General features: G+C 51.2%; 1 protein-coding gene across 2 annotated transcripts; it reads right to left on the bottom strand.

Moving 5' to 3' along the window:
* Positions 1 to 3,347: 3,347 nt before the first annotated feature.
* TMEM218 (transmembrane protein 218) lies at positions 3,348 to 6,104 on the bottom strand. 2 transcript variants are annotated; one of them, XM_050914044.1, is made up of 3 exons: positions 5,995 to 6,104; positions 5,762 to 5,864; positions 3,348 to 3,897 (listed from the first exon to the last, which is right to left on the bottom strand). In XM_050914044.1, the coding sequence occupies exons 1-3, from the start codon at positions 6,102 to 6,104 to the stop codon at positions 3,763 to 3,765; spliced, it is 348 nt and encodes a 115-aa protein (XP_050770001.1). In that variant the 3' UTR covers positions 3,348 to 3,762. The 2 variants fall into 2 exon arrangements, with proteins under 2 accessions (XP_050770001.1, XP_050770000.1); XM_050914043.1 differs by having other exon boundaries at positions 5,762 to 5,933.
* Positions 6,105 to 16,693: the final 10,589 nt, after the last annotated feature.

Below are 16,693 nucleotides of genomic sequence, written 5' to 3' on the forward strand. Positions count from 1 at the left end.
ACCGTTTCGGCTGAGCTTCGCCGGGAGGCGGCCCGGGAAGGGGTTGCACGTATTTTGGGAGGAATGCCATCGGTACGCCGGGCTGCCGTGAAGGTGACGAGGTGGCTGGGGCACGGTCCGTAATTACCTATGCAAGGAGCAGCCGGCAAACGCTGAAGGGCTTTTTAATTAGCAGCCAAAGGCAAAGCGGGATTCGACAGCAGGGAAGCTGAAGTCAGCAAAGTCAAGGTGGAAATAAGAGGCCAGCTTTTACCAGCGAGGGTAATTAAGTGCCGGCAGAGTGCGGCACGAGGCGTGAGGAATTGCCGTCATTCAAGGACCTTCGATCAAGAAGAGGAGTTTTCTCCCGCAGACGCTCGCTCTCCTTCCATCCGCGCTCCGGTACCACTCACCGCCCGGCATCAGGCAGGAAAGGAGCAGCCACCTTCGGGTCGCACAAGCATCCCGGTGTGGGAGCATCCCTGCTTGGTGCGGGAGCATCCCTGCTTGGTTCTAACGAGCCAGGCAGGGAATTTAGGGGGGGAAAAGGCCTGTTTTCCCACCTGACCTGAAAGCAGTTTGGCCGCCCTCCTCCCGGGGCGGGCGGTATCTGGTGCAAACATCCCTTTTGGCACGGCAGGTTTCTCTCGCCGGGATTTAGCACGATTTTTCGTCTGCGTGGGGGCTGGCGCCTCCGGACGTGGAGCACCCGGCGCTCCCACCCTGCAAGAAGAAAGCTGGGATCATTTGCTCACAAGGTTTGGGAGAAAGCTAGGCCGGAGCAGGGCTCCTTGGCTATAACATCTCCCGAGCTCCCAACGCCTTCGCCGGCGACTGAGAGGTTGGGATTTAAGCCCTCCCGCTACACATTAATTGCAAAAAGAAAAAAAAGATCAGGGTGCTAGATGGAGGCGGATGTGCTAGCGAGGGGTTATCCTCCAGGAGCCGAAGGTTTGGGTGGGGAATGGCAGCAAAAAAAAAAATAAATCGCCATTTGGGGCTGGCTGGAAAGCAGCTCCGGCTCATACCAATTCCTTGACGCGGTCTTTCCTTTCCCCAAAATAAACAGGAACTGTCTGGAAAGCCCCTGCGCAGGGAGGAGCAGAATTGCCCAGAATAAATAAATAGACGGAGAGAGCCCGGGTTGAGTTCATCCAGCCGGTCGTTCCCCGCTGCCGAGGCTGACGACGGATAAGGACGGAGCTCGAAATGTCTTGGAGGCGGGGGGGCGAGAGCACACAGGGCTCTTTCCCCAGTTAACGGGATTTTTGGGAAAGGGCTGGAACGGCCTCCTCGTGCGGGAGCCACTGTGTCCCTCAGGCAGCGCAGCTTTCCACTCTCCCCAAAATAACCCCCCCCCCCGATGATTAGCCTTTTGACTGATTTTACTTACAAACAGATTCAAGGGGACGGAAAAAGCAAATATCTTGGGTTTATTTACGGCGCAAAACTGGAAGAAGCTTCACATTTCTGCTTTTAGGGTTGGTTTTTTTGGTTTTCTTTTTTTTTTTTTTTAGTGCCCCGGCTGCTTTTGCCACAGTTTCCCTGCTCGTCGGATTCGAAGCCTGGCAAAATGCCGCCGCTCCAGCTGGCGCGGTTTGCTGCCGTGGCCTCACCGAAGCTCCGTGAAGCAGCCCGCCGCTCTCGCACAAGCGCGGGGAATAAAGACACGGCAGGCGCGGAGCCGGAGCGAGCTGCGAGACTAGCTTCGTGTTCATAAATGTTATTAAGATGATGAATTAAATATGAATTTTGTTTCAGGCGTAACTTCAAAATCGCCAAGAGACCCGACGCGCTTGTGTTGCATAAATGCTCGGCGTGTTCCTTAACACGATAGTTCGACTCCCTTGGATATAGGCTTCAGGATAGGAAAGGATTGAGCGTTTACGCGGCTCGGAAAGCAGATACACCTCTCCTCTGCCTTTTTTTTTTTTTTTTTTTTTTTTTTTTTGCAATGTACTTACACATTTTTAGCTGACCGAGTTAGGGCTCCTGGGTGCCGGGGCATTTTCTGCAGGGGAATTGTCGTCTGCGAGCCCGCTAGCTCTGCCTTATTAATCTTTCATGTCCTGATAGCGATACTTTGTGACTGACAGCTGTCAGGACAGGGCTGGAAGAAGCCAGCTGGGTTTTTTTATTTATTGTTCACCATCTTCAGTTCAAAATGAAAAAAAAAAAAGGCCAAAAAAAAAAAAAACCTCTAAAATAGGGAAAAAAAAATACAAATCTGGATGAAAGCTGTGAGTTTCTTGCCCTCAGGTTTTTGGCTATATTGCCCCTGAACACAGCTCAGGGCTGCGGCGCTGTCTCGCACTCGGCTTCAACCTCACGGCAATACCCGCTGCCTGCTCAACCGTGAAAGGCTTGAGCGGCTCCATCCCTCCGGGGCTGGAAAAACGTGAGCCGTAACGTAACTCACCTCACCCAGCTGCCGCCGGGCACCTGCGGGAACCTCTCCCCGGCGCAGTACGGATGCTAAAGGCTCCTTCCCCGCTCCGAAAGGGTCACGCGACGCTCCGGGCCACCGAAACGCTTTTCTCCTGCAAGCAATTGAAAAGCCTTGTGAGATTTCATGCAAGAAAAGAAACCATCGCTATTAAGGGATGGCTAAAGACAGCGCGAAGCTGTAATTATTGCTAGTTAAGTACAGACACCCAGCCTGCGCGAGCCGCCGCTATCAACAGATTGATTTGTAGCGCGGGCAGGAGGCCGAGGTATCTGCCAGCTGACAGCTTGGCCCAGCCTCCCCGCTCCGCTTCAGCGGGGCTGTTCCCCCTGGTTTCCATGAAAAAAAAAATATAGGGAGATAGATAAATGGGATTTGACCCCATCGCTGCTGCTGAAAAAACATAAAAAGTGGGGTTTTTTTCCCCCAAGAGGAGAGCTATCGGAGTCGACTACCGGCTTCAGCCAGCGATCTGCACTAGTGCGAGCAATGGTTTTATGTTTCAGGGTAGCAGAAACCGTAAGCCTTCGGGCTCCCCACTCAGGATGACAACGTGGGGTCCCCACACACGTGGGAGACACTCGGGCAGCAGCACGGTCCTTGAAAAGCAAGAGGGTTTTCTCGTGGGCTGGCAGGATTTTTCAGCGCGGGGAGGCGAGACCCGGCTTTCCTCTGCCTCCTCGCGGAGGGGAGATTTTAATTTGCCTGTTCTGGCGTTATTGTGCGTGTTGTTCCCTTCCTCGCTCCGAAGCCTCAGGTTTCCAGTCAAAGGGACCGGCCCCAACAATCCGGCCCCAATGCATTTCCAAAAAACCCCACGGCTGCCACGGGAAGCGGTGGTTTTCAGAGACACCGTCACCAAAAGGTGGCAAAAAGGTGACGTTCCTGGAGAATAAATAAAGACTGAGTCAGGGGTTTCTCGGAGACTTTTATTAAACTAAGGTGAAAAAGGAATGGTAACAAACCATCTCTTGCGGATAACGATAACAAACCATCTCGGTTCAAGTTCAATTCATTGAATCAAGTGTAGTACAAAGTGCATGGATTTCAACTCTCCTGTAAAAGAGAAAAGAGAGAGAGGTTAAAGCACCTTTCGCAGCCTGCAGAGGCTTGCCTCCGGAGACGAAGGCACTCGTGCCCAGTCCAAACTTTGCTTTTAAAGACGAAAGACGCCACGCTGGGTGCAAGCGACACACTTCACTGGCTTCACCGGCTCTCTCTGAGCTCGGAAAAATCGATGCGTTCACCTCCAGAACAGTCTCCTGGTCTCCCTTCCTGGTTTATTGCCATGAAATCAAGGATTTCCTCTTCACGGGGATTGCTGCCGCCGGCTGCCACTAGCTGCTGTGGAGCGGTTTGGCGTACACCGGCTCCATGAGGTGGTAAATCAGGAGCAGGAACAGGCACCCAAGTAAGACCAGGCTCATCAGGGCCAGGAGGACGAAGCGGCCGATAAAGAAGGTGTCCACGATCTGCGAAGAGCGGGGGAAAAAAAGAAAAAAAAAAAAGAAAAAAAGACCACAACACACTTTACAGCCTCGGTCTGCTCCAGGAGCCTGGAGGGAGCACGCCACGGCCTGGAAAAGAGGACTGTCCAAGAAGATCACCCCAGGAGGAAAACCTTTGGGGTTCCCCCAGCTTTCTCCCCTCGCTTTTCATTCCTGACACGGGTGCTCTCTGTGGGAAGCGGGGGTGCGCATCAAACGATTGAAAGAAGAATCCCTTTCCTCCGAAAAAAGCCACTCGTGGGAAAGCTAACGTGACGGAAAGGAGCGGCACGGTACTGAGCACAGGGAAGAAACACGAGTCAAAACCTGCAGCAGCTCTCCCCAGCTACAAACCTGCCAGCGCTGCAAGGAGCTGCGCACAACTCTTCCCTTTTAGAAGGGAAATGGGGGGAAAAAAAGAAAAAAAAGATTAAAAAAAAAAAAGAAGATACACCGGCAAGGCAAGACACAATGAGAAGCCAACCGCGAGAAGGCTGGTTATCAAATCATCCTCTCGGCTCCCAAGACTACTCCAGAGCTTCGCTCACCCCCAGCTCAGTTTTATAAATCGCATTAGCACACGCTCAGCCTTGGTGTTGCCGCAGAAAGAGTCTCTTGTGAGCAAAGCGTTGGCCTCTTCTGCACGTTTCACTTTTTAATTAGCCAATTAGCAGAGTTTCGGCGCAGAAAGCCCAGGTCATGTATTATTGATAGTCAGTCCAATTGAAGATCCGAAAAAAAAAATAAGCTTTCCAATTCTGTTGGCCTCCCGGGCACAAACACGCGCTCGGCTGCCCTTCATCTCGCTTCCAACCTTTACACGAGCAGGTCTCATGCAAGGCAGAGAAAAGAAAAAAAACTTACAAGTACCTTTAGTAGGGATTTACACAGATTGAGATCTAGGAGAGCAATAATTAATGTGCATTAATAATAGAACAGAGGAAACGGCACCTAAAACGCCACCAAACTTTGTGTATTCAAAGCCCAAAGAGCTCTGGGAAAGCTCAAGATGGCAGCTCAGGCAGCGGTCACGCAGGCAGCCTGATGCGACCCAAAATTGGGGGAGATCCCCGTGCCCGACAACACAGACAAGGGGCTGTCTAAAACCACAGACGGCTCCGTGCTTGAGTGCGATAATAACTGACAAGAGAGCCGAAGAGCGGTTACCGGGCTTTAAAACAGAGAACAGAGCTGGGGGAAAGCGAAAGGCTCCAGAATTAGAAGGAAAATTATCAAAACTACCTGCCACGTGGCTATCGGCGTGCTCCGGGGTGTGCTGGAAGATGGAGGCAGGTGGGAGCACGGAAAGCCGGGAACCAAGCTGTGAAAGGGGGGTGGCAGAGGGGGAGCAGAAGCTGCTGGAGCTCAGGGCTGAGCTGGGAAGGATAGAAGTACGAGTGCGATTCCTGCACGGAGCCCCTTGGGCCTGGGGATTGGAGAATCGGAGCGAAACCCCACGGGTCGCATCTAACGGTACATAAATAAGGGATTTTGGTAAAGAAATAAATAGATCCCTGCTCCGTGAGCGACACAGCCCGCACTGATGGGAGCCTGCGCCAGAGAAGGAGCCTGCAGGAGGCTGAAAAGGCGGCACAGGGCCACCCCCAGGGCACCCACGGGGGGGCCAGCCCCGAGGCAGAGCCCTATCCCCAGGGCACCCACGGGGGGGTGGGCCAGCCCCGAGGCAGATCCCCGTCCCCGGGGCACCCACGGGGGGGGGGGGGGGGGGCCAGCCCCGAGGCAGAGCCCCCTCCCCAGTGCCTCAGGGCGGCAGCTGGGGCCTTCCCTGAGGTAACGTCCCGCCACACCCGGGCCCACTTCGGCCACGCAGGCCTCGGCGTGGGCTCACCTCATCGGCGGCGGCCGTGGCCGGGCGCTCGTCCTCCCGGGGGAAGAGCAGCAGCGCGGCGCTGAGGACGGCTGCCCCCAGCGTCACCAGCACCACGGCGAACCTGCGGGGAGAGGCGGGCGGAGCGGCCTCAGCACCGGGCCCGGCCTGGTCCGTCCGTGCCCCCCCTTCCCTTCCCTTCCCTTCCCTTCCCTCCCACACCCCCATCCCCCCGCCCTTTTCCCGCCGCTCACCGGGCCCGGCCGGCCGTGCGGGAGAGCGCCAGGCAGAGCAGCAGCGCCAGGCCCCAGAGCAGCTGCAGCACCAACACACCCGGCCCCACACCCAGCACCGTGCCCGCCATAACGCTCCGCCGCTGCCGCTTTCCCCCTAGCAACCGCGCCGCGCCGCAGCGGCCAAGCCAATCAGCACCGCCCGACCCTCGCCCGGCAGCTTCTCATTGGCTGCGGGGCGGGACGAAGGGGCGGGGCCGTGGCTTTTCCCGCGCCGCGAGAGGCGGGGTCGCGCCACTGGGTTCCGTGCACGCCGGTCCCGGTCCCAGTCCCAGTCCCAGTCCCAGTCCCAGTCCCAGTCCCGGTCCCGGTCCCGGTCCCGGTCCCGGTCCCAGCTCCCCCGGCGGCAGGGAGCTCACAGGACCCTCCTCCAGTCGCTACCCCTCCTGCGGTTGGGGCCCCATCCCGGTCCTGGGAGGTGCTCCCGGTGGAACGGGAATTTTCCCCCACGCTGCTCCCGTTGCAGACGGATCGGTGCTTAAATTAACCCAGCGTCGCTCGTTGCATAGGCTGTGCCACCGGCCCGAGCCGCCAGCCGGCTCCTGCCCACCCCACTGCAGGCAGCATCTCTGTTGGAGCAAGGTCTCGACCCCAAAAACCTGAAGTTTAACTGCCCGCACCATCAAAATATTTCGGGCCAAAAGCAGGCAGATTTGGTTAATACAAACACGGGCTGGATACGGCAGGGTTTTGCACTGCTGTGGGACAACCACACTGGGGGTCGAGGGCCTCCAAGCCAAGCCAAGGAGGTTTGTCAATGCACCAAGTATCTTTTAATACCAAGGCAAGAGGGATTTCCATTTTCACCCCATTTTTCTGCCTGTTTTTAAATCCTGTTTCTTCCCCATCGCATCTCGCCCATCAGACTCCAGCCGGTGTAGTTTGATGGGTGACTTCATGCCGGTACTCAGGGCTCGTCTACCAGCTAACCCGAGAAAAGTAAATACATTGATTCGGTTTTTCCTCTCAACGACTTGAAGTCTGATGATACTTTGGCTGCGTCAAATGCCGTGGAACTGCTGTTTTCTTTCTGTCATTTCTTTCAAGGGGAGGAATAAACCGGCGATTAATTATGCTGCGCGGCATCGACCTGCCTTTTCCTGCGATGAAATCAAAGTCGCCAGCGTGACATCAACCGGTTCGGCAAGCAGAGCGCAAACTGTCTCCGACACCTGCCTTTACTTGGCATCGAGTAGGAACCGGCTGCCAACATATTAAAAGCGTATGTTTGATAGCAAACTCCTTCCCGCGCCGTCTCGTGCCGTTAATCCCACCAGAGAGGGTTTTTTTTTTTCTCTCTGCAAACCCCACGTTGACGATGTCCGTCTTCGCCAGCGGTTTCCCAGCCCTTCTCTTCCGTCACTCCCCGTGCTTCCTGCTCCAGCTGGCAATCAGAAATGACACGTTTACTCCCGTTGTTTGAGAATCCCCCTTTGCTTTTCTCTGTTTTCCCATTTATTTGCATTTTTGGACCCCAGTAGTTTGTAAAACCCCAAATTTCTTCACAGCCCTGTTTTCATAGAGACCCTTCTCTTTCTGCCATTCCTCTTCCATCCTTTGGCTTTCCATCTAAAACTGATCGTTCTTGTCCGTCAGCCAACAAGGCTTTTCCTCTACTGAAAAATTCTACTTTTTATTCTAATTCTACCATCTACCTTTTATCCACAGCTTTAACAACGGCATCTTTCACCCATTCCTGTATCGACTGGGCCTTTTCACTATTTATTATCTCCTTCCTCTCCTCCTGGTAGTTCCTTGACGCCGCCAACGACAATGTTAAGCAAGTTCAAGAGGTTGCAGCAGAGAGCTTGAATCATCCAGCTATTGAACCCACTGCTGGATCATGCCACGTCCCTGATATTTGCCCAGAGGTCAAAGAATAAATCTGATATATGCCCCAGCAACGACATCCAGCGGCCAGGTTTTAGCCGTGCTGCTCGTTGGTTTTAATCCCATCTGTTGTATCCGGCGTAGTTGGGCTGGTGCTAACTCAAGCACTAAGATTTGGAGACGAGATGATGCCCGGCAGCTCAACGCACTCCAAAAATATCCCTGGAATATTTATTTATATGGCACATACGGTGTTGCAGCGGGGCTATGGGTTTCTTGGAGCACAAGGGAGGCAAACTGTAAATCCACAGCTAAGGAACTGGGAGAAGGTACCCGGGAAAACAACCCTCATTGGTGTGATATTCCCAAGCACAACCTTCCTTAGAAATTTCTTCAACCCATCGGCAATGAAACACATCATCCGAAACACCTTCTTCTTTATCTCGGTCTCGCCCCGGCGTGTGAAATGCCTCGGCAGGGATTTGCCTTACGGGACTGCTCCGGCAGCTGGTCAGTTGAATGCAAAGATTAGATTTTACGGCCAAAGAGTAATTTATTGCTGTCCTAAAATTAGCTTTTTTCCCAGCTTTTACCCACTAGGATTTGGTATCATTCACTGCTTGGGTCAGAGTTGCATTGCACCTGTAAAAAAAAAAAAAACCAACCAGAAAGGGGGGGAAAAAACAATGCTGAACATAAAATGTGAATTAAAAAATGTAGGAAAGCAGCAGAAATTGAGGATTTTTGCATTGTTTGCCGCGATTGCGTGACTCTGGGAGAAACTTCATATTTGTGGTGGTGTTTTTTTCCAGGATACTGGTTGATGTCGGGACGTCCGCTGGTATTGCGGATCCAGGTTTCTCCGAGACTTTTGACTTGCACCACGTGGCGTTTGCATCCAAACCCTTCTGCTGGGACAGGACACATCAAACCGACGACAAACGATGCGGTAGCGATTAATTCCAGGTCCAATGTATTTGATATCAATAATCTAGGTACCATAAAGCCTTTACCGGCAAGGCTCTCGAGCGATACCGTGCTTTAAATAAAGAGAAGCGGAGTCAACCGGATGCTGTTGGATGCTCACGGCCAAGCAAAACCCAATGCAGAGGATTTATTTGGACACGAATAATTCAGGTGGTCTCCAATGGATGGGAGATGCTATCCTGCCGAGGAATGATTTGAAGGATGCTTCGTCGCCGCGGCTGGGTCTTCCCAAGGAAAAGATGAGGGCGTTGCAGCATTTCTTGGCAAAGGTATGAAAAAGATCCTGATGCTGGAATCGGACGAAATGGGCTTGGCAGAAAGATGCAATTAGCGCCGAGGCTAATTAAACGCTTGGCCCAGGAGGACGGAGAGGTCACCTTCCTTCAAGGGCTGCGAGGCAGGATCACATGGATCAAAGCTCTTTTGTAAGACGCCGCTCGAGGAGCAGCCCTCGGAAACGGGGCGGGTTTGGGTCGAGATGGCCTTTTTTTGGGTTAAAAACTGCAAATCCACCATGCCCGGCTCATCCCGGCGGCCAAAATGACCAACATGGTCTAATATCAAATGATATTAAATGATCAAACTCTCGGCGGCAGAGTTGGAAGCGCTGGGGGAATTGATTTAAAACTCTTCGCGCAGTCGTAAAACTTGCAGTTTTACGGCTGGAGCTCCCTGACGCTCAAACATTAGAATTAAAAAGAAACAGGCGTTGATGCAAGCAAGAAAATATTCTGCTCCTGATTTAAAGACTAGCGAATTGCTAAATATTTTTATTAGCGGCGAATTTGCAGCTTGCTGGAACTAATTTCACGCCCGGTAGATATGGAGCTTAAGCTGGGGATGGCGTTAAATTACTCTCTTGTAAAGGTATTTAAACCTTACGATGGGGATGCTGTTAGATGGCGGGGACCTGGCTGGGGACCCCCTTTTTGGGGTGGCTCCTCGTGGGTTGGGAGCCCGGGTTTAGCGGCCGGGGAAAGCTGAGCTCTTGCAGCATCGGTGCAAACCCATCGTTTTCCCCCCGAGGTGCGATAGGAACCACCAACCCCCCTCATTTGCATAAATTTGCTTACGGAGGTTTGCTGCAAACTAGCGCAGGAGTGGGATGGTCGCAGGGCCCCGGGATCCTCCAGCCTGGAAAGATGCTATTTATATTTTAGGGTTGGTTTTGGCAGATTTTGGAGATTATTGAGGATATTCGGGGTTTAGTTGATTTAATTAATTTTAAAATTTATTTAGTTGATTTTAAAAATTTATTTAATTGATTTTAATTGTTTTTTTTATTTAGGATATTCCAGGTTTAATTGATTTAAGAGATGGGTAAAGGCGGGCACGGCTGGGTCCCCGAGTGCCGCTCGCCCTCCATGCCCGTTACTTCCACATCTTCTTTGTTGGCGGGAGGTTTTATGCCTTGGAAGTGGTTTTCCAGCCCAAATCCCTCTGTCCTCCTTCTGCAAAGCTTCCGGGTGCACCGGGAAGCACCCAGCTTAATGCAATGGGAAAAATCCATCCTGTTTCAGTTTGCCCGGATACAAACCGGGACAGGTGCAGGGATGGGGTCGGAGGATGCGGAGCCCAAGAAAGCAAAGCGAAGGCGTCGAGAGGATCCGATTACCCCTCTAAAAATACCTCCGGGAGGGTGGCAGTGGTAAACAAGAGCTATTTAAATCCCCCGGTCCACTTTCTGCGATGGAAATACATGAGGTTAAATAGTTCTCCCCGACTTCTTGGAGGACGCGTATGTCCGAGAAGTGCTAAGTTGCCCTTTTCCGAAGAGAAATCCCTAAGAAAAGAAAGTTAAAATAATAGGAGAGGGTTTGTAATGGCTCCGGTGGGGATACAGCTCTCTCTCGCAGGAACCCACTTCGGATTATCTTTCTCTTGCTGATGGCGGAAATCAATTTTAATCGTCCTGACGGGAAATGAGGATGTAAGACTTCAAACAGAGCAAATCCTGCAACGTTCAAAAAAATAATAAAATGGGATATGAAGTCACTTTTAGCATGAAAAAAAAAAAATCCCATCCCAGCAAGAGGAGATGCCTCTAAAAGCCCCGAAAAGCCCCCGTTGGTGGGAGGTGGAGGAGCGAAGGCGTTTCCCATGGTGGGACGACTCCGACCCCAACCGAGAAGCACTTGGAGAAGGTGGAGGGAGGAAGACGAGGTGTCTCTGTCATCACCTCTTACGGTTCAAAACGCTCCCGAGCGGGAGGAAGTTGGTCGTTTTTTTGGTTTTGATGACATTTTATACTAAATACAATTTTAATTCAGTCCAGTAAATGAGCACATCAGTACAAATAAGGCTTTTTGATACTTGGCTCTCTGAGATTAAAGCAACTGCAGAGCAATTTCCCTAAAAAACCCTACCAAAATAGGTCCTATAGTCATCTTCTGGGGATGCTTAAATGTCATCATGCCCACACGAGGTGACATTTCCCCATGGGGTCAAAACCCCTGGGTGATATTGCGACAACATCTGATCCGGCCAAGGAGAGGAAGGAGGAGAGAAACCACCTGAGAGACTTAAATTGGGTTGTAGAGCCCTCCCTGGGTGCTGCAAGTGATGGAGCAGAGGCAAAGCTAAAGGAAGGAGTGAAAGAACCGGTGGAAAATGGATGTAAGAAGGTCGAAGGGAAAAAGAAAGGCAAGAACAGGGTCTGGGGAGATGCTACAAATTCTAATTTTCTTTTATAATGGCATTCCCAAAGGTGCTAAAGCCCATGGTGAGATGTTTTTCCAAGAAACTTCTATTTCCCATACGTTTCTCCAAGAAATGCTATTTCCCATCCATCTTATCCTTAAAAGAGTATCAATATGGGACCTCCTTGTGTCGTCGCTTCTGGGAACCTCTTGCCTTTACCCGTGTCACCCTCTTCCTCCTTCCAACCCAAGAGTTTTTAGGCGAGAAACCAAGGAGTCATCGATAATTAAACCCTCGACACTTCACTTTAAGTGGCTCATCATCATTAGTTCTTTTGGTATTCCTCGTAATGGCATTAATCACCGGCCGCTCATTAGACTTTAATGTGCCCGTAAGATGTTCATCCGTAGTAATTCAATCGCAATTGAGCGGTCGATAATGTCTCCTTATTGGAAAGGGTTGGGCGATGGCAACGTCCAGCCATGGTGGGATGTTGGGTGACTGTGAGCAACCAACATCTGCTGAAACGGCCTGAATTTGTCGCTGCAGCCCCTAAGACTTTCAGGCAGTTTTGTGTTTTTTTGGCAGCCAAGCTCGTTCGCAGTTTTAATTACGGTTTTATCCTCGGCTCCTTGCAACACCTTTGCTCTCACCCTTTTTCATTTGACGCGCATCGACTTTTTTCCCCTGTTCCCCAGGCGGCAGCTTGGAAATGTTGTTGTTGTTGTTGTTTTTAAAAAAAAAATTTAATTTCCTTCCTTATTTGTGTGTGATTGCGGGGAAATTAGCCGTGGTGGGAACCGGCTGGGCCTGTGTACGCAAGGTCAAAGCGTGGCTCCTGGGAGCTTCCTCCGAAAGTCGCAGTATTGCCCTTAAGCTCTCCTCTCCCTGAGTCCTGAGCACGCAGGATGCGGCTTTTATACCCCAAAATTAAATTTTGGATTTTCACACACCTCAGGGTCGTTGGTAGAAAGGATGTTCTTGTGTATCCAGCCATCACGGCGCTCGATCAACTCATGGCTTCATCCTACCACCCGTGGACAACCCCAGGATGGAGATCTCCCACCTCTCGGGGACTTCCCTGGGCTGCAGCAACCTCCCCAGCCAGGCGTTTCTCCTCACCTCCAACCTAATTTTGTAATTGCCGGTGGATGGCCAAAAAAAAATAAAATAGGAGATGAGTCCTTTCTGCTACGTCGTGACTTCGTGGTCCTTCCAAAACCATGCACTGGTTGCCCCATGTTCTCCAAGGGCACCATTTTCTTTCAGCCCTGGGGTTTTGGTCTCGGACCTGGGGAGCTTTGCATCCCAGAGGATGCGTAAAACTTATTTTGCTTTCCTTTGCCTGCGGAGGAGATATTACGTAGCGCTTTGGTTTTCTCAGGTCCATCAGCAAGTCTCTGAGATAACTCCAGCCGCCAAGGATGTGAATCATTTAGATGGTATTTAAGATCCTTTTGGGTAACCTGTGCAAAGAAAAAAAGAAAAATGAAAAGGCGGCTAATCAAATGGCTTTGAGGGCTGTAAAAAAAGCAGAATTCAATCCCTACAAACTTTCCTAGATGTAATTTCAGGAGAGATCAAAGATGACACTAACCTAAGGAAGTAAAGCTACTCAAAATTCAAAGTTTATAGTCCGTCTGTCTCTTTGCTTCAGGGAGCCGGTATTAAATTTGTTGCTAAATAAAACAAATAAGCCTAGGAAAAGTCAGCGTCGAAATCTGCATACTCGTAAGAGAATTAACAGAGCTCTCTTGTTATGATGGCTGCTTCTCAATTTGCATCTTTAAAGAGTTGTGACCATCTCTCCGCTTCCCCCTTCACCGGCTCCTCCGAAGCCGGGCCGGTGCCGGCGGTTGGCGCCGCGCTTGCATCGCTCGGTAGAGAGATGCTGCGGAATGAAGGTTGAGCTCCCGTCGCGGACTGAAGCGAAACGAGGATGGGGAAGGGATGCTGAAGCCCAGCCAAGGGGAAGAAACATCTCAGGCGGAGCCAAAATTTAAAAGGGCAGGATTCAGCATCTCCACGTCGCTTTTGCCGGCTGTCTGGTACCCAACTACCGCAGATATCCAAGTGAAAAAGAAGTTGGGGGGTTTTTTATTACTTTGCCTGGCTTATCCCATTAATCAACCCCAATTTGGTTGTTTTTTTTTTTTTTACAGTATTTGTACGAGGCGTAGTTTTATGATTATTTAGATTTTTTTATCCCCCCCCCCCCCCCGGTGCGTATCCCTCCAACTCATCCCTAGCTCAACCGGCCGATAGCGCCTCCGGGAAAACAGACTCCGAAATCTTGCCCAGGGGCAGGAGGTAAGTCACTTTAAACATCCAGATCCTCCTTTTTTTTTTTTAAATCCTGGAAATGCTCGGGAAAGGATCAGTCAGTTGGATGCTCGCAGTTAACTTTGCATGGGAGAGCCTGAAGGAGCAGCAAGAACCAGCTGCGGACTTACTGCGCCTTGAAATTAAACATTTAAAAGGAGGAAGTTGGCAGCGGGGATTTTCTAATCAAAATATATATAACCTGCCATTTATCCAGCGTTTTTCCTCCGGAAGGACCCCAAAGTGCTTTCCCGGCTCCACGAGCCATCATTAACCCCTGCTCAGCTGGCACGGGGAGGGGAGAAATCCCATTTTTTCAGGTATTTTCCCACTCGACCCCAGCTGCTCGGCGGAGGCGATGACACGGGAAAAATCCTTTCTTTTGGCTTTAGCTTTCTTTGGTATCCATCCGTCAATCCCGCACAAGAAATAAGCTTTATTCTTATTTAACCTCGCATGGGGAAACCTCCGGGAATATCGAGCCATCCTGACATCGATCACTTATTCTTAATACATCCTCATTGTGCCTATGGATTATCGATAAAGCCTTTGATTACATTCTCCCGTGTATTTATCTATTAGTAGCTGTGAAATCGGCATAGCGTTACTTGCTCTTATTTGTGTGTCTGAGACTGTTTAAGATGCACAGTGGCTTCAAAAATAATGCTGTCGCCTCGGTGCCGTAAATCTTTTTGGGTTTACTCTCTTATTATTCCCGGGAAAATCATGTGCAGAGGTAAAAATACACATATTTCAGAAGAGGAGTTGTCCTGTGGGGTATCTGAAGTACCACAAACGGAGGGAAATCAGCTTTAATAGAAATCCTCCGTGAGCTAAATAGTTAAAATTTGGGGAATCCCTTAACTTCAGCCCGGATTCGGTGCAAGCATCACTGGGTTCGGACAGACAACCGTCTGTCTGTCCGGTCCCAGGTTAATTACGTTGCTTTTAAGGCTGCGTTGGATGACGCTGATTTTTGCCCTCTCTTCTTGCAACTCGTAACCGGAGAGCGTCGTGAAAAGGGTGGGAGAGTATCTGTATCCCAAATGTCTTATAAAAATCCGACACGGATTTTAACGGGTGATTTGTATGAAGCATCGTCCCCCGGTCGCGGGGCGGTGCCTGAGCCGGAGGGACGAAGGGCTGGTGGGTACCACCGCCGTCTGAGCTGGGACAGTTTTGGAGCAGCATCTGATCCGAAACAAGTCCTACGTTTTCTTTAGGGATCCGTTTTTAGCATCCTTTAACTCCCGAGGGGGTCGGACATCCTCCCAGGGATGCGAGCTTGCAATTTGGAGGGGCTATCTGACCCCTCTAACCCATCGCAAATGCTTAAGCTGGGCTCAGCCACAAAGCTCGGCCTTAGGAGCCCAGCCCCAGCCGTGGCTGCCTCCTAAAACCCCGTCTCGTTTTTAACATCTATCATTTAATAATTTACTCGGCTTCGCTCTTCTGTATTTTTCAGAGTATCCCATCATAGTTTTCTCAGAGAAATCCGACACGGGCAATAATGCAATCTTGGAAAGAGAATTGAATTATTTATGGAGGAGCAGTCAAACGACGGAGACTAAACCGCTATATCTTATGTAATTTGTTTTCTCCTGAAGCCCGTTATGTAAAAATGTAAATATTGCCGGTTACGTACGCCGCCACTCTTGCCAAACGTTTAATATTTTAGCAAACTTGCTCCGAGTGCTTGTCACTTTTGAGAAGGAACCGTCCGTCTGCTCTTGAAAAAGCACCAATTAGTTCCCGGTAATTATATATTTACGACGCTGACTTGAGCGTGCAAAAACCCCATCCCTCCCAGATGCCCGCACCCCAGCTTTGGGGCAGGGGAACGGCACAACCCCCCCCCAAATTTGGGGGTGCTCCCAGGTGAAGGGGCTTTAATTTCAGGGAGGTTTTCCAGCAGTCCGTGCTCCGGCTTGGGATAGGGATGTGGAATAAGGTGTTTGATCGAGGGTTTTGCGGTTTTTGGGGTTTGGATGGCTCTTCCAGTTGGGTAGCGCCCGTACCCCTGGGCTGAAGTCACCAGAGGGTGGTCCAGGGTGAGGAGAAGCGGCTTGGGACCTTCCGGAGCCTCCGGGAGAGCCAGGCTCTGCATCCCGGTAGGGATGCTGTCGCCGCCGAGCATCCCCGGTCCTGCAGATCTGGGGGCTAAGGGCTGGCGGGATGAGATCTGACCGAAAAAAAGCTCATCCAGGGGTGACCTGTTAGAGCAGAAAGATGTTTTTCCGGGGGAAAAAAACCCCAAGATTGAGTGCAGGAGACTTTTAATTTACCGCCGGAAAAAAATAGAGCAAGACCCCACGGCCGGAGGTCGAAGCGGAGCCAATTCAACTGGGAAATCAGGCGCCTTTTAACCAGGGATGATAATTAACCTCTGGGAAAAACTCTCCAGGGAAGAAGCGGCTTTGGCATTTGCGGAGGAAAAATCCAGGCAGGCCTGGCTGCTTTTCCTGGAGGATGAGCGCGAGATTCCGAAACTCAGCGGAGGAATTGCTTTGGCGATCGGCAGCAGAAATTAGGGAAGAGGAGCGAGGGCTGCTTGGGGGGGTGAACGTGGGATGCTCGAGGAATGAACTTGGGATGCTTGAGGAGCGAACTTGGGATGCTTGAGGAGCGAACTTGGGATGCTCGAGGAGCGAACATGGGATGCTGACGGCTGCTGGCACCAGAAGAAACAGCCCTGCATCAGGAAAACCCTAAACTCTCGAGCACTCGGACATTTTCGGCGACGTCGGGGCTTAAAATACAACCCGCGCGTGCCTGCCCTCTTTTCATCTCTGTTTTTCAAGACGAGATGCTGAGCGCGGCCAATCCCGCGGTCCTTCGGTACCAAGACGAGGGGGTTTCCATCCACCTCCCCTTATCTCTC

The sequence above is a fragment of the Gymnogyps californianus genome, unplaced genomic scaffold (genome assembly GCF_018139145.2).
Source record: "Gymnogyps californianus isolate 813 unplaced genomic scaffold, ASM1813914v2 HiC_scaffold_31, whole genome shotgun sequence".
Classification (NCBI taxonomy): Eukaryota; Metazoa; Chordata; class Aves; order Accipitriformes; family Cathartidae; genus Gymnogyps; species Gymnogyps californianus.

Bases quoted from the DNA above. Each gene is read 5' to 3' on its own strand.
- TMEM218 (XM_050914043.1), bottom strand. From the start codon at position 6,104: ATGGCGGGCACGGTGCTGGGTGTGGGGCCGGGTGTGTTGGTGCTGCAG. The intron at 5,934-5,994 runs GTGAGCGGCGGG...AGGGAAGGGAAG, and splicing joins CGCACGGCCGGCCGGGCCCG to GGAAGGGGGGGCACGGACGG. The intron at 3,898-5,761 runs GTGAGCCCACGC...CGCTCTTCGCAG, and splicing joins CCACGGCCGCCGCCGATGAG to ATCGTGGACACCTTCTTTAT.